Source organism: Pseudophryne corroboree, chromosome 3 (genome assembly GCF_028390025.1).
Source record: "Pseudophryne corroboree isolate aPseCor3 chromosome 3, aPseCor3.hap2, whole genome shotgun sequence".
Taxonomy (NCBI): Eukaryota; Metazoa; Chordata; class Amphibia; order Anura; family Myobatrachidae; genus Pseudophryne; species Pseudophryne corroboree.
In genome coordinates this window covers 7838944-7861436 of record NC_086446.1, presented here as the reverse complement: position 1 = coordinate 7861436, position 22493 = coordinate 7838944, and the positions used below count along the sequence as shown (strand labels likewise).

The following is a 22493-nucleotide window of genomic DNA, read 5'->3' as shown; positions in this document are numbered from 1 at the left end:
ATAATACAGGGACATGACTGGGGAGGTGATGTTATCTGGTTAGGTGAGGTGGTCTGGGAGTATCACAGTGACATTACTTATATCTATAGTAATAATACAGAGACATGACTGGGGAGGTGAGGGCATCTGGGAGCGTCACAGTGACATCACATATCTATAGTAATACAGTGACATGATTGGGGAGGTGAGGGGTTCTGGGAGTGTCACAGTGACACCACTTATATCTATAGTACACTTTTATCTTTAGTAATACAGTGACATGACTAGGGAGGTGAGAGGATCTGGGAGTGTCACAGTGACATCAGTTATATCTATAGTAATAATAAAGGGACATGACTGGGGAGGTGAGGGGATCTTGGAGCGTCACAGTGATGTCACATATCTATAATAATAATAATAATACAGGGGCATGACAGAGTAGGTGTGGGGATCTGGGCGTGTTACAGTGACATCACATATCTATAGTAATAATACAGAGGCATGATGGGAAGGTGAGGGGATCTGCGAGCGTCACAGTGACATCACTTGTATCTATAGTAATAATACAGGGACGTGACTGGGGAGGTGAGGAGATATGGAAGTTTATACAATGATATTTGATGTGTCCCCCTATACCCAGGGTTACACGGTAGTGAGGAAGACATCCGGTAAGTTCGAGACACCCAGCAGCTGTCCCCGTGTGTCAGGAAGACTGAGCAGAACCCAGAGCCCCATCACGGTGCCTCCACCTCACTCACTGATACATGAGAGACACAATAACCAGAAGATCCTAGAACTTACCAACAAGATCATTCAGCTGCTGACTGGAGAGGTGACTGCTGGGAATGGGACATTATACAGTAACACCGGGGAACGTGTCTGGGTGATGACTGGAGAGGTGACTGCTGGGAATGGGACATTATACAGTAAGACCAGGGGATGTGTCTGGGTGATGACTGGAGAGGTGACTGCTGGGAATGAGACATTATACAGTAACACCAGGGGACGTGTCTGGGTGATGACTGGAGAGGTGACTGCTGGGAATGGGACATTATACAGTAACACCGGCGGATGTGTCTGGGTGATGACTGGAGAGGTGACTGCTGGGAATGGGGCATTATACAGTAACACCAGGGGATGTGTCTGGGTGATGACTGGAGAGGTGACTGCTGGGAATGGGGCATTATACAGTAACACCAGGGGACGTGTCTGGGTGATGACTGGAGAGGTGACTGCTGGGAATGGGGCATTATACAGTAACACCAGGGGACGTGTCTGGGTGATGACTGGAGAGGTTGCTGCTGGGAATGGGGCATTATACAGTAACAGCAGGGGTTGTGTCTGGGTGATGACTGGAGAGGTGGCTGCTGGGAATGGGACATTATACAGTAACACCAGGGGATGTGTCTGGGTGATGACTGGAGAGGTGACTGCTGGGAATGGGACATTATACAGTAACACCAGGGGATGTGTCTGGGTGATGACTGTATCACTGTGTGTGTCAGATTCCTATAAGGTGTCAGGATGTCACTGTCTATGTCTCCATGCAGGAGCGGGAGTATATAGAGGAACACAGGGGTCTGTACAAGGACATGATGATGGAGAATCACCGGCCCCTCACATCACTGGGTAAGAGGAGACTGTCATGTATTGTACAAGGGAGAGCAGGTATGGGGGGCCCTATATACACACATCATCTGATAATCACATATATACAATGTACTCAGTCACTTTGTGTCTCCTACAGATGGACCCAGTAACAGAGATACCCCAGAGAGATGTCCCCGTCCTCTGTATTCCCAGGACTGTACAGAGGAGAATCACAGGACCCCACAGGAGGATCAGGTAGGTGGGATTTAGGGTCTAGACAATATACCAAAGTGACTGACGCTATGTGATCTGTAGAGGAGCTGTGTGTGTCTTATACACTATTATACTATTTACTATCAAATAATGAAATAAGCCTTATTATAAAGTGTTCATTATTGTTGGTATTTAGGGTGAAGATAGGAGTAATGTGACTGATATGAAGGCAGAAGATATAGAGGGAGAAGAGGAGACGTATGTGACTGATATGAAGGCAGAAGATACAGAGGGAGAAGAAGAGACGTATGTGACTAATATGAAGGCAGAAGATACAGAGGGAGAAGAAGAGACGTATGTGACTGATATGAAGGCAGAAGATATAGAGGGAGAAGAAGAGACGTATGTGACTGATATGAAGGCAGAAGATATAGAGGGAGAAGAAGAGACGTATGTGACTGATATGAAGGCAGAAGATATAGAGGTAGAAGAAGAGACATATGTGACTGATATGAAGGCAGAAGATATAGAGGGAGAAGAAGAGACGTATGTGACTGATATGAAGGCAGAAGATATAGAGGGAGAAGAAGAGACGTATGTGACTGATATGAAGGCAGAAGATATAGAGGGAGAAGAAGAGACGTATGTGACTGATATAAAGGCAGAAGATATAGAGGGAGAAGAAGAGACGTATGTGACTGATATGAAGGCAGAAGATATAGAGGGAGAAGAAGAGACGTATGTGACTGATATGAAGGCAGAAGATATAGAGGGAGAAGAAGAGACGTATGTGACTGATATAAAGGCAGAAGATATAGAGGGAGAAGAAGAGACGTATGTGACTGATATGAAGGCAGAAGATATAGAGGGAGAAGAAGAGACGTATGTGACTGATATGAAGGCAGAAGATATAGAGGGAGAAGAAGAGACGTATGTGACTGATATGAAGGCAGAAGATATAGAGGGAGAAGAAGAGACGTATGTGACTGATATGAAGGCAGAAGATATAGAGGGAGAAGAAGAGACGTGTGTGACTGATATGAAGGCAGAAGATACAGAGGGAGAAGAAGAGACGTATGTGACTGATATAAAGGCAGAAGATATAGAGGGAGAAGAAGAGACGTATGTGAAGGGTGATCTGCAGTGTAAGGAGGAGGAAATCCCTACAGATATCAGCACAGGTGAGCAATAAACACTTTATTTTATTTATTTACAGTTCCTTATATAGCGCATCAAATTCTGTTGCTCTTTACAATTGGAAACAGTGATAAAATAAAACCAAACGAGTGAAAACAGTGAGATAACAAGAATAGGTAATAACAGAAATTCATAGAGGTAGGACGGCCCTGCTTTCAAGCTTACAATCTATAGGGAAGTAGGCATTGATAGACAAGGATAGGTGTTGACTATTGCAAAAAGGTCCACCAGATTGCAAAAGTCCTTGGTGGGCTGTATGATATGGTTACACAGCAATGTTGGCCTGGTGTCGGGAGGATGGGAAAGTGAAGAAAGTAAAAACATGTGAGGTTATGTGTGGACTCTACAGTGGGGATGTAATTGGAAAGTAAAGTATATGAAGCTATGTGGGCATTTCCAGAATTCGATAAACTCACCTTCAGGAATTGCTTAAAGTTTTGGAGACTAGAGGCGAGTCTTATTGTGCGTGGGAGGGGATTCCACTATTTTATTACAGAATAGAGTCCCATATTCTCCTTCCTTAGTCACTACAGCAATATCTCATTCTACACCCTTTTCTGTCAGTACAAACTAATGAGAGATATGTATCTGACCATTGGAGGAGTCCAGAGCCATCAGCCCCTATTATACTCCTGCTCTCCCATTCGCATCATGTCACAGTATGTTACCAGCCCAGAGATCTGACCAGTCTCCTCACGACACTCTCTGGTGTATCATATACATCAGGGGACATCAGCCCCTATTATACTCCTGCTCTCCCCCTCACATCATGTAATTTTGTGTTACCAGTCCAGAGATCTGACCAGTCTCCTACCTATACACTCTGGTGTATCTCATACATCAGGAGCCATCAGCCCCTATTATACTCCTGCTCCCCCTCACGTCATATCACTGTGTGTTACCAGCCCAGAGATCTGACCAGTCTCCTCCCCACACTCTCTGGTGTATCTCATACATCAGGAGTCATCAGCCCCTATTATACTCCTGCTCTCTCCCTCACATCATGTCACTGTGTGTTACCAGCCCAAAGATCTGACCAGTCTTCTTCCCACACTCTATGGTGTATGTTATACATCAGGAGCCATCAGCCCCTATTATACTTCTGCTCTCCCCCTCACATCATGTCACTGTGTGTTACCAGCCCAGAGATCTGACCAGTCTCCTGCCTACACACTCTGGTGTATCTCATACATCAGTAGCCATGAGTCCCTATTATAGTCCTGCTCTCCCCCTCACATCATGTCACTGTGTGTTACCAGCACAGAGATCTGACTTGTCTCCTCCCCACACTCTCTGGTGTATCTCATACATCAGGGGACCTCAGCCCCTATTATACTCCTGCTCTCCCCCTCACATCATGTCACTGTGTGTTACCAGCCCAGAGATCTGACCAGTCTCCTGCCTACACACTCTGGTGTATCTCATACATCAGTAGCCATGAGTCCCTATTATAGTCCTGCTCTCCCCCTCACATCATGTCACTGTGTGTTACCAGCACAGAGATCTGACTTGTCTCCTCCCCACACTCTCTGGTGTATCTCATACATCAGGGGACCTCAGCCCCTATTATACTCCTGCTCTCCCCCTCACATCATGTCACTGTGTGTTACCAGCCCAGAGATCTGACCAGTCTCCTGCCTACACACTCTGGTGTATCTTATACATCAGGAGCCATCAGCCCCTATTATACTCCTGCTCTCCACCTCACATCATGTCACTGTGTGTTACCAGCCCAGAGATCTGACCAGTCTCCTCCCCACACACTTTGGTGTATCTCATGCATCAGGAGCCATCAGCCCCTATTATACTCCTGCTCTCCCCCTCACATCATGTCACTGTGTGTTACCAGCCCAGAGATCTGAACAGTCTCCTCACCACACACTCTGGTGTATCTCATACATCAGGAGCCATCAGCCCCTATTATACTCCTGCTCTCCACCTCACATCATGTCACTGTGTGTTACCAGCCCAGAGATCTGACCAGTCTCCTCCCAACACACTCTGGTGTATCTCATGCATCAGGAGCCATCAGCCCCTATTATACTCCTGCTCTCCGCCTCACAACATGTCACTGTGTGTTACCAGCCAAGAGATCTGACCAGTCTCCTTCCCACACACTCTGGTGTATCTCATACATCAGGTGCCATCAGCCCCTATTATTCTCCTGCTCTACCCCTCACATCATGTCACTGTGTGTTACCAGCCCAGAGATCTGACCAGTCTCTTCCCCCATATTCTCTGGTTTATCTCATACATCAGGAGCCTTCAGCCTGTATTATACTCCTGCTCTCCCCTCACATCATGTCACTGTGTTACTAGCTCAGAGAACTGACCAGTCTCCTCCCCACACTCTCTGGTGTATTTCATACATCAGTAGCCATCAGCTCCTATTATACTCCTGCTCTCCTCCTCACATCATGTCACTGTGTGTTATCAGCCCAGAGATCTGACCAGTCTTCTTCCCACACTCTATGGTGTATGTTATACATCAGGAGCCATCAGCACCTATTATACTCCTGCTCTCCCCCTCACATCATGTCACTGTGTGTTACCAGCCCAGAAATCTGACTTTTCTCCTCCCCACACTCTCTGGTGTATCTCATACATCAGGAGCCATCAGACCCTATAATACTCCTTCTCTCCCCCTCACATCATGTCACTGTGTGTTACCAGCCCAGAGATCTGACCAGTCTCCTCCCCACACACTCTGGTGTATCTCATACATCAGTAGCCATTAGCCCCTATTATACTCCTGCTCCCCCTTACGTCATATCACTGTGTGTTATCAGCCCAGAGATCTGACCAGTCTCCTCCCCACACCCTTTGGGAAATCTCATACATCAGGAGCCATCAGCCCCTATTATACTCCTGCTCTCCCCCTCATATCATGTAATTTTGTGTTACCAGCCCAGAGATCTGACCAGTCTCCTCACGACACTCTCTGGTGTATCTCATACATCAGGAGCCATCAGCCCCTATTATACTACTGCTCTCACCCTCACATCATGTCACTGTGTGTTACCAGCCCAGAGATCTGACCAGTCTCCTCACGACACTCTCTGGTGTATCATATTCATCAGGGGACATCAGCCCCTATTATACTCCTGCTCTCCCCCTCACATCATGTAATTTTGTGTTACCAGTCATGAGATTTGACCAGTCTCCTCCCCACACACTCTGGTGTATCTCATACATCAGGAGCCATCAGTCCCTATTATACTCCTGCTCTCCCCCTTACATCATGTCACTGTGTGGTTACCAGCCCAGAGATCTGACCAGTCTCCTCCCCACACTCTCTGGTGTATCATATACATCAGGGGACATCAGCCCCTATTATACTCGTGCTCTCCCCCTCACATCATGTAATTTTGTGTTACCAGTCCAGAGATCTGACCAGTCTCCTCCCCACACTCTCTGGTGTATCTCATACATCAGAGCCATCAGCCCCTATTATACTCCTGCTCTCCCCCTCACATCATGTCACTGTGTGTTACCAGCCCAGAGATCTGAACAGTCTCCTCACCACACACTCTGGTGTATCTCATACATCAGGAGCCATCAGCCCCTATTATACTCCTGCTCTCCACCTCACATCATGTCACTGTGTGTTACCAGCCCAGAGATCTGACCAGTCTCCTCCCAACACACTCTGGTGTATCTCATGCATCAGGAGCCATCAGCCCCTATTATACTCCTGCTCTCCGCCTCACAACATGTCACTGTGTGTTACCAGCCAAGAGATCTGACCAGTCTCCTTCCCACACACTCTGGTGTATCTCATACATCAGGTGCCATCAGCCCCTATTATTCTCCTGCTCTACCCCTCACATCATGTCACTGTGTGTTACCAGCCCAGAGATCTGACCAGTCTCTTCCCCCATATTCTCTGGTTTATCTCATACATCAGGAGCCTTCAGCCTGTATTATACTCCTGCTCTCCCCTCACATCATGTCACTGTGTTACTAGCTCAGAGAACTGACCAGTCTCCTCCCCACACTCTCTGGTGTATTTCATACATCAGTAGCCATCAGCTCCTATTATACTCCTGCTCTCCTCCTCACATCATGTCACTGTGTGTTATCAGCCCAGAGATCTGACCAGTCTTCTTCCCACACTCTATGGTGTATGTTATACATCAGGAGCCATCAGCACCTATTATACTCCTGCTCTCCCCCTCACATCATGTCACTGTGTGTTACCAGCCCAGAAATCTGACTTTTCTCCTCCCCACACTCTCTGGTGTATCTCATACATCAGGAGCCATCAGACCCTATAATACTCCTTCTCTCCCCCTCACATCATGTCACTGTGTGTTACCAGCCCAGAGATCTGACCAGTCTCCTCCCCACACACTCTGGTGTATCTCATACATCAGTAGCCATTAGCCCCTATTATACTCCTGCTCCCCCTTACGTCATATCACTGTGTGTTATCAGCCCAGAGATCTGACCAGTCTCCTCCCCACACCCTTTGGGAAATCTCATACATCAGGAGCCATCAGCCCCTATTTCTCTAACGTCCTAGTGGATGCTGGGAACTCCGTAAGGACCATGGGGAATAGCGGGCTCCGAAGGAGGCTGGGCACTCTAGAAAGATCTTAGACTACCTGGTGTGCACTGGCTCCTCCCACTATGACCCTCCTCCAAGCCTCAGTTAGATTTCGTGCCCGGCCGAGGTTGGATGCACACTAGGGGCTCTCCTGAGCTCTTAGAAAGTTATAGTCTTAGAATTTGTTATTTTCAGTGAGACCTGCTGGCAACAGGCTCACTGCAGCGAGGGACTAAGGGGAGAAGAAGCGAACTCGCCTGCTTGCAGCCGGATTGGGCTTCTTAGGCTACTGGACACCATTAGCTCCAGAGGGATCGACCGCAGGCCCAGCCTTGATGTTCGGTCCCGGAGCCGCGCCGCCGTCCCCCTTACAGAGCCAGAAGCAAGAAGATGGTCCGGAAAATCGGCGGCATGAAGACTCTGTCTTCACCAAGGTAGCGCACAGCACTGCAGCTGTGCGCCATTGCTCCTCTCACACACTTCACACTCCGGTCACTGAGGGTGCAGGGCGCTGGGGGGGGGCGCCCTGAGGCAGCAATAAAAACACCTTGGCTGGCTAAAATACCTCAATATATGGCCCCAGGGGCTATATATGAGGTAAATACCCCTGCCAGAATTCCATAAAAAACGGGAGAATAGGCCGCGAAAAAGGGGCGGAGCCTATCTCCTCAGCACACTGGCGCCATTTTTCTCTCACAGCTCGGCTGGAGGGAAGCTCCCTGGCTCTTCCCTGCACAGTAAGAGGGAAAAGAGAGGGGGGGGCATTAAATTTGGCACTGTATACAGTATATTATATAAAAGCTATTAGGGACATAACTCAGTTAGTCCCTGTATATATATAGCGCTCTGGTGTGTGCTGGCATACTCTTACTCTGTCCCCCCAAAGGGCTTTTGTGGGTCCTGTCCTCGTTTAGAGCATTCCCTGTGTGTCTGCGGTGTGTCGGTACGGCTGTGTCGACATGTTGAATGAGGAGGCTTATATGGTGACAGAACAGAGGCCGATATATGTGATGTCGCCCCCTGTGGGGCCGACACCAGAGTGGATGGATAGGTGAAAGGTATTAACCGACAGTGTCAACTCCTTGCATAAAAGGGTGGATGACGTAACAGCTGTGGGACAGCCGGCTTCGCAGCCCGCGCCTGCCCAGGCGTCTCAAAGGCCATCAGGGGCTCAAAAACGCCCGCTCTCTCAGATGGCAGACACAGATGGCGACACGGAGTCTGACTCCAGTGTCGACAAGGTGGAGACATATACACAATCCACTAGGAACATCCGTGACGTGATCCCGGCAATAAAAAATGTGTTATACATTTCTGACTTTAACCCAAGCACCTCTAAAAATGGGTTTTAGGTTTGGGGAGAAAAAACAGGCAGTGTTTTGTTTCCCCCATCAGATGAATAAATGAAGTGTGTGAAAGCGTGGGTTCCCCCGTTAAGAAACTGGTAATTTATAAAAAGTTACTGATGGCGTACCCTTTCCCGCCAGGTGGATAAGTTACGCTGGGAGATATCCCCTAGGGTGGATAAGGCGCTCACACGTTTGTCAAAAAAGGTGGCACTGCCGTCTTAGGATACGGCCACTTTAATAGGTACCTGTTGATAAAAAACAGGAGGCTATCCTGAAGTCTGTATTTACACACTCAGGTACTAGACTGAGACCTGCAGATAGTGCTGCTGCAGCGTGGTCGGTGACCCTGTCAAACAGGGATACTAGTTGGCAAACATAAAAACATATTAAAGACGTCGTCTTATATATGGGGGATGCACAGAGGGATATTTTGCCGGCTGGCATCCAAAATAAATGTAATGTCCATTCTGTCAGGAGGGTATTAGAGACCTGTCACTGGACAGGTGATGCTGACTTAAAAAGCGCATAGAGAGCCTTATAAGGGTGAGGAATTATTTGGGGATGGTCTCTGGGACCTCGTATCCACAGCAACTGCTGGGAAGAAATAATTTTACCTCAGGTTTCCTCACAGACAAAGGTACAGTCCTTTCGGCTTCAGAAAAGCAAGCGGGTCAAATGGCGCTTCCTTTCTGTACAGAGACAAGGGTAGAGGGAAAAAAGCTGCACCAGTCAGCCTGTTCCCAGAATCAAGATTCTTCCCCCGCCTCCTGTGAGGCCACACCATGACGCGGGTGCTCCACAGGTGTAGCCAGGTACGGTGGGGGGCCGTCTCAAAAAATTTCAGCAATTAGTGGGCTCGCTCACAGGTGGATCCCTGTTTCTTTCAAGTAGTATTTCAGGGGTACAAGCTGGAATTAGAGATGTCTCCCCCCAGCCGTTTCCTAAAATATGCCTTGCTGACAACTCCCTCAGGCAGGGAGGCTGTGCTAGAGGCAATTAATAAGCGGTATTCCCAGCAGGTAATACTCAAGGTGCCCCTACTTCAACAAGGACGGGGTTACTATTCCACACGGGTTGGGGTACCGAAACCGCATGGTTCGGTGTGACCATTTTATATTTAAAATCCTTGAACACAAAAATTCAAGTTCAAGATGGAATCACTCAGGGCGGTTATTCCAAGCCTGGACGAGGGGGATTACATGGTATCCTGGGACATCAAGGATGCTTACCTGCATGTCCCCATTTACCATCCTCGCCAGGAGTACCTCAGATTTGTGGTACAGGATTACCATTACCAAGTCCAGACACTGCCGTTTGGACTGTACATGGCACCGAGGGTGTTTTATCAAGGTAATGGCCGAAATGTTGATACTCCTTCAAAAAAAGGGAGTTGTAATTATCCCGTACTTGGACAATCTCGTTATAAGGGCGAAGTCCAAGGAGCAGTTGGTAGTCGGGGTAGCACTATTTTGGAAAGTGCTACAACAGCATGGTTGGATTCTAAACAGTCCAAAGTCACAGCTGGTTCCTATGACACGTCTACTGTTCCTGGGGATGGTTCTGGACATAAACCAGAAATAGTGTTTCTCCCGGAGGAGAAAGCCAAGGAGTTGTCATCTCTAGTCAGAGACCTCCTGAAGCCAAAATAGGCAGCGGTGCATCATTGCACGCGAGTCCTGGGAAAAATGGTAGCTTCCTACGAAGCAATCCCATTAGGCAGGTTCCATACAAGAACTTTTCAGAGGGACCTGTTGGACAAGTGGTCCGGATCGCATCTTCCGATGCATAGGCTGATAACCCTGTCTCCAAGGACCAGGGTATCTCTACTGTGGTGGCTGCAGAGTGCCCATCTTCAAGAGGGCCGCAGGTTCGGCATACAGGACTAGGTCCTAGTGACCATGGATTCCAGCCTTTGAGGCTGGGAGGCAGTCACACAGGGAAGAAATTTCCAGGGACTTTGGTCAAGTCAGGTTATTTCCCTACACATAAATATTCTGGACCTGAGGGCCATTTACAATGCCCTGAGGCCGGCAAGGCCTCTGCTTCAAAACCAGCCGGTACTGATCCAATCAGACAACATCACGGCAGTCGCCCATGTAAACCAACAGGGCAGCACAAGAAGCAGGATGGCGATGGCAGAAGCCACAAGGATTCTCCGATAGGCGGAAAATCATGTGTTAGCACTGTCAGCAGTGTTCATTCCCGGAGTGGACAACTGGGAAGCAGATCTTCTCAACAGACACGACCTCCACCCGGGAGAATGGGGACTTCCTCCAGAAGTCTTCCAATAGGATTGTACACCATTGGGAAAGGCCACAGGTGGACATGATGGCGTCCCGCCTCAACAAAAAGCTATAAAAGATATTGCACCAGGTCAAGGGACCCTCAGGCGATAGCTATGGACGCTCTGGTAACACCGTGGGTGTACCAGTCGGTTTATGTGTTCTCCCCTCTGCCTCTCATACCAAAGGTACTGAGAATAATAAGAAGGCGAGGAGTAAGAACGATACTCGTGGATGGCCAAGAAGAGCTTGGTACCCAGAACTTCAAGAATTTATATCAGAGGACCCATGGCCTCTGCCACTCAGACAGGACCTGCGGCAGCAGGGGCCCTGTCTGTTCCAAGACTTACCGCAGCTGCGTTTGTCGGCATGGCGGTTGAACGCCGGATCCTGAAGGAAAAGGGCATTCCGGAGGAAGTCATTCCTACGCTTACTAAAGCCAGGAAAGAGGTTACAGCAACTCATTATCACCGCATATGGCGAAAATATGTTGCATGGTGTGAGGCCGAAAGGGCCCCAACAGAGGAATTTCAACTAGGTCGATTTCTGCATTTCCTGCAAGCAGGAGTGACTATGGGCCTTAAATTGGGTTCCATTAAGGTACAGATCTCGGCTCTGTCGATTTTCTTTCAAAAAGAACTAGCTTCAGTACCTGAAGTTCAGACATTTATAAAAGGAGTGCTGCAGAGTCAGCCCCCGTTTGTGCCTCCTGTGGCACCTTGGGATCTCAACGTGGTGTTGAGTTTCTTAAAATCACATTGGTTTGAACCACTAAAAACCGTGGATCTGAAATATCTCACGTGGAAGGTGGTTATGTTATTGGCCTTGGCTTCTGCCAGGCGAGTATCAAAGTTGGCGGCTTTGTCTTGTAAAAGCCCTTATTTGATTTTCCATATGGATAGGGCAGAATTGAGGACTCGTCCCCAGTTTCTCCCAAAGGTGGTGTCAGCGTTTCACCTGAACCAGCCTATTGTGGTGCCTAGGCTACTAGGGACTTGGAGGACTCCAAGTTGCTAGACGTTGTCAGGGCACTGAAAATATGTTTCCAGAACGGCTAGAGTCAGAAAATCTGACTCGCTGTTTATCCTATATGCACCTAACAAGCTGGGTGCTCCTGCTTCTAAGCAGACTATTGCTCGTTGGATTTGTAGTACAATTCAGCTTGCACATACTGTGGCAGGCCTGCCACAGCCAAAATCTGTCAATGCCCATTCCACAAGGAAGGTGGGCTCATCTTGGGCGGCTGCCCGAGAGGTCTCGGCTTTACAACTTTGCCGAGCAGCTACTTGGTCAGGGGCAAACACGTTTGCAAAATTCTACAAATTTGATACCCTGGCTGAGGAGGACCTGGAGTTCTCTCATTCAGTGCTGCAGAGTCATCCGCACTCTCCCGCCCGTTTGGGAGCTTTGGTATAATCCCCATGGTCCTTACGGAGTTCCCAGCATCCACTAGGACGTTAGAGAAAATAAGAATTTACTCACCGGTAATTCTATTTCTCGTAGTCCGTAGTGGATGCTGGGCGCCCATCCCAAGTGCGGTTTATCTGCAATACTTGTACATAGTTATGGTTAACTAAATCGGGTTATTGTTGAGCCATCTGTTGAGAGGCTCTATTGTTTCATACTGTTAACTGTGTTTCATATCACGAGTTGTACGGTGTGATTGGTGTGGCTGGTATGAGTCTTACCCGGGATTCAAAATCCTTCCTTATTGTGTACGCTCGTCCGGGCACAGTACCTAACTGAGGCTTGGAGGAGGGTCATAGTGGGAGGAGCCAGTGCACACCAGGTAGTCTAAGATCTTTCTAGAGTGCCCAGCCTCCTTCGGAGCCCGCTATTCCCCATGGTCCTTACGGAGTTCCCAGCATCCACTACGGACTACGAGAAATAGAATTACCGGTGAGTAAATTCTTATTTATACTCCTGCTCTCCCCCTCACATCATGTAATTTTGTGTTACCAGCCCAGAGATCTGACCAGTCTCCTCACGACACTCTCTGGTGTATCTCATACATCAGGAGCCATCAGCCCCTATTATACTACTGCTCTCACCCTCACATCATGTCACTGTGTGTTACCAGCCCAGAGATCTGACCAGTCTCCTCACGACACTCTCTGGTGTATCATATACATCAGGGGACATCAGCCCCTATTATACTCCTGCTCTCCCCCTCACATCATGTAATTTTGTGTTACCAGTCATGAGATTTGACCAGTCTCCTCCCCACACACTCTGGTGTATCTCATACATCAGGAGCCATCAGTCCCTATTATACTCCTGCTCTCCCCCTTACATCATGTCACTGTGTGGTTACCAGCCCAGAGATCTGACCAGTCTCCTCCCCACACTCTCTGGTGTATCATATACATCAGGGGACATCAGCCCCTATTATACTCGTGCTCTCCCCCTCACATCATGTAATTTTGTGTTACCAGTCCAGAGATCTGACCAGTCTCCTCCCCACACTCTCTGGTGTATCTCATACATCAGAGCCATCAGCCCCTATTATACTCCTGCTCTCCACCCCTCACATCATGTCACTGTGTGTTACCAGCCCAGAGATCTGACCAGTCTCCTCACGACACTCTCTGGTGTATCATATACATCAGGGGACATCAGCCCCTATTATACTCCTGCTCTCCCCCTTACATCATGTAATTTTGTGTTACCAGTCCAGAGATCTGACCAGTCTCCTACCCATACACTCTGGTGTATCTCATACATCAGTAGCCATCAGCCCCTATTGTACTCCTGCTCTCCCCCTCACATCATGCCACTGTGTGTTACCAGCCCAGAGATCTGACCAGTCTCCTCCCCACACTCTCTGGTGTTACGATTCCTGTACTCCAGACTGGAGAAGATCTTATGGCAGGGATCTGAGTACAGGAACAATATACAGGTTGTGGGAGCTGGAGAGCCTAGTAACCCCTGGCGCCCTAACTCCGTTGTCTCGCCCGTGTTATCAGAAATCCCCTGCGAGACTATGGTTGCTTGAGCCCATGGCAGCCGCGTTCGAAGGGCGGATTATGTCTGCCCAACCCCGATGCCCCCGCAGGTCTTAATGGGAGACAAGGGGAAGTCCGAGACAGGGTGATAACAAGGGGCCCTCTGACTAAGCAACCAAGCCAGGGGTTACAAGCTAACTTAACTAAATCAAAAGGTATGTGCGGACTAGCCACCAGGGAAAAGGACAACCAAAGATCCACTGATCCGACACTCCTATCCGGCACCGCTGGACACCAGAGTGGATCTTGTGGAAGCGGAATCCTCCGCAAAGCTCCAGAACACAATATAAACAAAATAATAAATTATAGCGGACAAGCCGCAACACACGGCTGCGCCGCGACTCACGAACACCACCAGATGTTAAAGGTGCTCGGTCAGACTCCAGGAACAGATGGTAACTTCCGAGTACAGGATCACTGAGAACAGGAACAAACGAATAGACCGGGACTGGGAACTCTCTCTGCAGCAGACACAGGCAAACAGGAAGCTATCACCGGCGTCTGTGAGAAGTCCTGGGAGTGCTTATATTTGAGAGCCCTCCAATCCTGATCCAGACAGGGTAATTACATGATGATGCCGTGCAGCTGCATGCTGCATGGCCAGAACACACAGGCACTGATTAATTAAGACCCAGCAACAGGGAATGCAGTCTGACCGTGGCGTTCCTGTTGTTAAGGTCTGAGCGGCTCCGTGCGCCCGGCGTCTCTGGTTGCTAGGCGCCGGGCCGCACGGCCGCGCGGACCCCGGCGCCTAACAGTACCCCCCCCCTTGAGGAGGGGTCAAGGAACCCCTAAATCCGGGTTTCTGAGGAAATTCTTGAAAAAATGCCCTTTTGAGTCTTGGGGCATGAAGGTCCTCATCTAGGACCCACGACCTTTCCTCAGGACTATAACCTTTCCAATGCACCAAAAAATAAAGCCGACCCCGAGACAACTTGGAATCGAGAACCTTCTCAACCAAGAACTCCTGCTGACCCTGTACATTAACTGGTGATCTCCCCTGAGATTTTTTACGAGGAAATCTGCTAGAAGAAACATATGGTTTGAGCAAAGAGCAATGGAAGGTATTTCCGATTCGTAAAGTTTTTGGTAGCTGTAACCGGAAAGCAACTGGATTGACTTTTTTGATAATGAGAAATGGTCCAATAAATCTAGGACCCAATCTGGCTGAGGTTTGTCGAAGTTTGATATTGCGAGTCGACAGCCACACCCTGTCTCCTACTTTAAAAGTGCACGGCCGCCGGAGCCTGTCAGAAAATTTTTTTTCCCTGAAAGCTGCTTTTCTGAGAGCTAGGTGCACTTTTTTCCAAATAAGTTTAAGATGAGAGGTCAGGGCCAGAGAGGATACAGAGGAATGTTGAAAAAATGAATTAGCTCTGGGGTGGAAACCAAAAACTGCAAAAAATGGAGATACATTGGTGGAGGAATGACAGGCATTATTATAAGCAAATTCTGCCAATGGAAGAAACTCAGACCAGTCATTTTGGAGTTTGTCCGAGTACAAACGCAAATATTGTTTTAGGGATTGGTTCACTCGCTCAGTCTGTCCATTTGATTGTGGATGATAACCGGAGGTTAATGATAATTTCATCTTTAACGAAGCACAAAAAGACTTCCAAAATTGTGCAATGAATTGTGGACCCCTGTCAGAAACAATATCAGTGGGCAACCCATGGAGTCTGAAAACATGACGGAGGAACAAGACTGCCAATCCCTGGGCAGATGGCAATCGGGGAAGACCAACAAAATGGGCCATCTTACTAAAACGGTCCACTACCACCCATATGACTCTGCATCCAGCTGACAGAGGGAGGTCCACCACAAAATCCATGGAGATATGCGACCACGGCCTAAGAGGAACATTCAGGGGCATAAGTTGACCAATAGGCAACGAACGGGGAACTTTATGCTGTGCACAGACCTGACACGAAAAAACAAACTCTTTAATGTCTTTAGAAAGACCAGGCCACCACACTGAGCGGGATACCAATTCCAAAGTTTTAGCGACTCCCAGATGCCCTGCAACTTTGCTATCATGAAATTCCTCCAAAACAGTTGCTCTCAAAAACTCAGGAACAAAAAGACGACCAGCAGGAGTATTTCCCGGAGCTTGATGTTGAAGCAGCTTTAATTGAGAAAAAACATCCTGTGTGAGACCTGCCTGAATGACTGAAGGCGGAAGTATGGGAGTAACAGGACTGTTGTCTTGAACGGGAAGAAAACTGCGTGAGAGGGCATCTGCCTTGGTATTCTTGGAACCAGGTCTGAAGGTGATAATGAATTTGAAACGAGTAAAAAATAAAGCCCAACGAGCCTGTCGGGCATTCAGTCGCTTAGCTGATTCAATGTATTGAAGATTTTTGTGATCCGTCAAAACTGAAATGGTATGGGTCGCTCCTTCAAGCCAATGTCTCCACTCCTCAAAAGCCCATTTAATAGCCAGCAACTCCCGATTACCAACATCGTAGTTGGATTCAGCAGATGAGAATTTCCTGGACATAAAGGCACAAGGATGTAACTCAAGGGAATCTGGATCCTTCTGAGAAAGGATAGCCCCTACACCAACCTCCGAGGCATCTACCTCAACGATGAAAGGCAATTCTGGGTTGGGATGTATAAGGACAGGGGCTGAGACAAAGGCTTGTTTCAAGGCCTGAAAAGATACTTTAGCTTCACATGACCAATTGGTAGGATCTGCTCCCTTCTTAGTGAGTGCCACAATGGGAGCAACTAGGTCAGAGAAAGAGTGAATAAACCTTCTATAGTAGTTTGCAAACCCTAAAAAGCGCTGAATTGCTTTTAAGTTGGTGGGTTGCGCCCAACTCAGGATGGCTTGGAGCTTCTTAGGTTCCATTCGGAATCCCCGAGGGGAAATAATGTACCCTAAAAAGGATACCTCCGTGACGTGAAATTCACACTTCTCCGGTTTGGCATACAAGTGATTTTCACGTAATTTCTTAAGCACCTGACGCACCTGGGTAACATGTTGTTCTACAGAGTCAGAATATATCAAAATGTCGTCTAAATAGACCACGACGAATCTTCCCAAAAACTCACGGAGCACATCATTAATGAGATCCTGAAAGACTGCCGGAGCGTTAGATAGGCCGAATGGCATGACCAGATACTCATAGTGGCCTGATTGAGTACTGAATGCCGTTTTCCACTCATCCCCTGACCTGATTCTAATGAGATTATATGCTCCTCTCAGGTCAATCTTAGAAAAAATAACAGCCGAACGTAGCTGATCAAAGAGGACAGAGATCAGCGGCAGGGGGTAAGTATTCTTTACTGAGATCTTATTCAAGGCTCGAAAGTCAATGCAGGGTCTGAGGGAACCATCCTTCTTCTCTACGAAGAAAAAACCTGCACTTAAAGGGGATTTAGATGGCCTGATAAACCCTTTCTCAAGACTTTCTTTCACATACTCATTCATGGCCACAGTTTCAGGACCAGACAATGCATATAACCTTCCTTTAGGCAACGTGGCACCAGGAATTAACTCAATGGTACAATCATAAGGCCTATGGGGAGGCAAAATATCCGCATTACCCTTGGAAAATACATCCAAAAAATCCTGGTATTCTCCAGGAATATGTGTGGACCTGGCAGCAGCTACTCGGATAGGAAGTGTAATACATTCTTTATCACAGATGGTACCCCATTGTAGGATCTCCCCAGACTGCCAATCTATGATGGGATTATGAAAGGCCAGCCAAGGGTGACCCAGAACCACAGGAACTGCTGGACAATGGGTAAGAAAAAACTCAATCTTTTCAGAATGTAGAGCTCCCACCGAGAGCAAAACTGGAGGTGTACATAGAGAAATAACCCCATTGGATAAGGGACTCCCATCTAAACCATGCATGGTGATACACCTACCTAAGGTTAGCTGAGGAATACCTAAGGCCTTGGCCCATGTTAAGTCCATAAAGTTTCCTGCGGCTCCACTGTCCACAAAAGCAGAGACCGAGGAACAGAGGCTGTCATAAGAAACTTTAGCAGGAACCAACAGTGAATTATTTGAGGAGATGACCTGTAGACCAAAGTGAACCCCCTCACTATTCACTTGGTCAGGAAGTTTCCCGACTTGTTTGGGCAACTACGGGCAAAATGTCCCTTACCTCCGCAGTACAAACACAGACCAGAATTTTGCCTCCTGGTTCTTTCTTCCGGAGACAATTTGGAGAGACCAATCTGCATAGACTCCTCCATGTCTACAGGGACGGAAGGAACACAGGGAAAAGAAACTACAGATGCCCCTTTTTCAGTCCTCCGCTCTCTGAGCCGACGATCTATTTTAATAGAGAGCTCCATGAGTTTATCAAGGGTCTCAGGAGCGGGATACTGAAGGAGGCTGTCTTTTATAGATTCAGATAAGCCGAGGCGAAACTGACTGCGCAAGGCAGGGTCATTCCAGCCACAGTCGTTCGACCAACGGCGAAACTCCGTACAATAATTCTCTGCAGGATTCCTACCTTGTCTTAGAGCACGCAACTGACTTTCTGCGGACGCCTCTCTATCAGGGTCGTCATACAATAGCCCTAAAGATTTTAAAAAGGCGTCTACAGACGATAAGGCCGGATCGTCTGTCTTTAAACCAAAAGCCCAGGTCTGAGGATCCCCCTGAAGCAGAGAAATTATAATTCCAACCCGCTGAGCCTCCGTACCTGAGGAGACTGGTCTTAAACGAAAATACAGTTTACAAGACTCTTTAAAATTAAAAAACTGTTTTCTATCCCCAGAAAAACGGTCAGGCAGATGCATTTTTGGTTCAGGGATGACCCTCGGGGAAGTCCGTAACAGATCTTCCTGTGAGCTCACCCGGAGGGACAGATCCTGAACCATCTGGGTAAGTTCCTGAATCTGACTAACTAGAAACTGGCCAGGATTTGGCCCAACACCGGTGGGATTCATGAGGCCGACAAAATTCTCCCAACTGGATAAGTGAAAAAATTAACTCCTGTTGAAATTTTTTTCTTTTGTCTGGCCGGTGATAATGTTACGATTCCTGTACTCCAGACTGGAGAAGATCTTATGGCAGGGATCTGAGTACAGGAACAATATACAGGTTGTGGGAGCTGGAGAGCCTAGTAACCCCTGGCGCCCTAACTCCGTTGTCTCGCCCGTGTTATCAGAAATCCCCTGCGAGACTATGGTTGCTTGAGCCCATGGCAGCCGCGTTCGAAGGGCGGATTATGTCTGCCCAACCCCGATGCCCCCGCAGGTCTTAATGGGAGACAAGGGGAAGTCCGAGACAGGGTGATAACAAGGGGCCCTCTGACTAAGCAACCAAGCCAGGGGTTACAAGCTAACTTAACTAAATCAAAAGGTATGTGCGGACTAGCCGCCAGGGAAAAGGACAACCAAAGATCCACTGATCCGACACTCCTATCCGGCACCGCTGGACACCAGAGTGGATCTTGTGGAAGCGGAATCCTCCGCAAAGCTCCAGAACACAATATAAACAAAATAATAAATTATAGCGGACAAGCCGCAACACACGGCTGCGCCGCGACTCACGAACACCACCAGATGTTAAAGGTGCTCGGTCAGACTCCAGGAACAGATGGTAACTTCCGAGTACAGGATCACTGAGAACAGGAACAAACGAATAGACCGGGACTGGGAACTCTCTCTGCAGCAGACACAGGCAAACGGGAAGCTATCACCGGCGTCTGTGAGAAGTCCTGGGAGTGCTTATATTTGAGAGCCCTCCAATCCTGATCCAGACAGGGTAATTACATGATGATGCCGTGCAGCTGCATGCTGCATGGCCAGAACACACAGGCACTGATTAATTAAGACCCAGCAACAGGGAATGCAGTCTGACCGTGGCGTTCCTGTTGTTAAGGTCTGAGCGGCTCCGTGCGCCCGGCGTCTCTGGTTGATAGGCGCCGGGCCGCACGGCCGCGCGGACCCCGGCGCCTAACATCTGGTGTATCTCATACATCAGGAGCCATCAGCCCCTATTATACTCCTGCTCTCCCCCTCACGTCATGTCACTGTATGTTACCAGCCAAGAGATCTGACCAGTCTCCTCTCCACACTCTCTGGTGTATCTCATACATCAGGAGCCATCATCCCCTATTATACTCCTGTTCTCCCCTCACATCATGTCACTGTATGTTACCATCCCAGAGATCTGACCAGTCTCCTCACGACACTCTCTGGTGTATCATATACATCAGGGGACATCAGCCCCTATTATACTCCTGCTCTCCCCCTCACATCATGTAATTTTGTGTTACCAGTCCAGAGATCTGACCAGTCTCCTACCTATACACTCTGGTGTATCTCATACATCAGGAGCCATCAGCCCCTATTATACTCCTGCTCCCCCTCACGTCATATCACTGTGTGTTACCAGCCCAGAGATCTGACCAGTCTCCTCCCCACACTCTCTGGTGTATCTCATACATCAGGAGTCATCAGCCCCTATTATACTCCTGCTCTCTCCCTCACATCATGTCACTGTGTGTTACCAGCCCAGAGATCTGACCAGTCTTCTTCCCACACTCTATGGTGTATGTTATACATCAGGAGCCATCAGCCCCTATTATACTCCTGCTCTCCCCCTCACATCATGTCACCGTGTGTTACCAGCCCAGAGATCTGACCAGTCTCCTGCCTACACACTCTGGTGTATCTCATACATCAGTAGCCATCAGTCCCTATTATAGTCCTGCTCTCCCCCTCACATCATGTCACTGTGTGTTACCAGCCCAGAGATCTGACCAGTCTCCTCCGCACACTCTCTGGTGTATCTCATACATCAGGAGCCATCAGCCCGTATTATACTCCTGCTCTCCCCCTCACATCATGTCACTGTGTGTTACCAGCCCAGATATCTGACCAGTCTCCTCCCCCACACTCTCTGGTGTATCTCATGCATCAGGAGCCATCAGCCCCTATTATACTCCTGCTCTCCCCCTCACATCATGTCACTGTGTGTTACCAGCACAGAGATCTGACTTGTCTCCTCCCCACACTCTCTGGTGTATCTCATACATCAGTGGACCTCAGCCCCTATTATACTCCTGCTCTCCCCCTCACATCATGTCACTGTGTGTTACCAGTCCAGAGATCTGACCAGTCTCCTCCCCACACTCTCTGGTGTATCATATACATCAGGAGCCATCAGCCCCTATTATACTCCTGCTCTCCCCCTCACATCATGTCACTGTGTGTTACCAGCACAGAGATCTGACTTGTCTCCTCCCCACACTCTCTGGTGTATCTCATACATCAGTGGACCTCAGCCCCTATTATACTCCTGCTCTCTCCCTCACATCATGTCACTGTGTGTTACCAGCCCAGAGATCTGACCAGTCTCCTGCCTACACACTCTGGTGTATCTCATGCATCAGGAGCCATCAGCCCCTATTATACTCCTGCTCTCCACCTCACATCATGTCACTGTGTGTTACCAGCCCAGAGATCTGACCAGTCTCCTCCCCACACACTCTGGTGTATCTCATGCATCAGGAGCCATCAGCCCCTATTATACTCCTGCTCTCCCCCTCACATCATGTCACTGTGTGTTACCAGCCAAGAGATCTGACCAGTCTCCTTCCCACACACTCTGGTGTATCTCATACATCAGGAGCCATCAGCCCCTATTATACTCCTGCTCTCCCCCTCACATCATGTCACTGTGTGTTACCAGCCCAGAGATCTGAACAGTCTCCTCACCACACACTCTGGTGTATCTCATACATCAGGAGCCATCAGCCCCTATTATACTCCTGCTCTCCACCTCACATCATGTCACTGTGTGTTACCAGCCCAGAGATCTGACCAGTCTCCTCCCAACACACTCTGGTGTATCTCATGCATCAGGAGCCATCAGCCCCTATTATACTCCTGCTCTCCGCCTCACAACATGTCACTGTGTGTTACCAGCCAAGAGATCTGACCAGTCTCCTTCCCACACACTCTGGTGTATCTCATACATCAGGAGCCATCAGCCCCTATTATACTCCTGCTCTACCCCTCACATCATGTCACTGTGTGTTACCAGCCCAGAGATCTGACCAGTCTCTTCCCCCATATTCTCTGGTGTATCTCATACATCAGGAGCCTTCAGCCTGTATTATACTAATGCTCTCCCCTCACATCATGTCACTGTGTTACTAGCTCAGAGAACTGACCAGTCTCCTCCCCACACTCTCTGGTGTATTTCATACATCAGTAGCCATCAGCTCCTATTATACTCCTGCTCTCCTCCTCACATCATGTCACTGTGTGTTACCAGCCCAGAGATCTGGCCAGTTTCCTCCCAACACTCTGTAGTGTATCTCATACATCAGGAACCATCAACTCCTAT

The 22493-nt window shown here is 48.4% G+C and overlaps 1 protein-coding gene across 1 annotated transcript in view; it reads left to right on the top strand.

Moving 5' to 3' along the window:
- Positions 1-22493, top strand: part of LOC135056937 (uncharacterized) — a 164031-nt gene that overhangs the window by 68519 nt on the left and 73019 nt on the right. The window contains exons 5-7 of the mRNA XM_063962718.1: positions 620-811; positions 1979-2059; positions 2876-2963. Of these exons, the coding sequence (XP_063818788.1) occupies positions 620-811; positions 1979-2059; positions 2876-2963 (361 nt within the window). The remainder of the gene's footprint in view (positions 1-619; positions 812-1978; positions 2060-2875; positions 2964-22493) is intronic.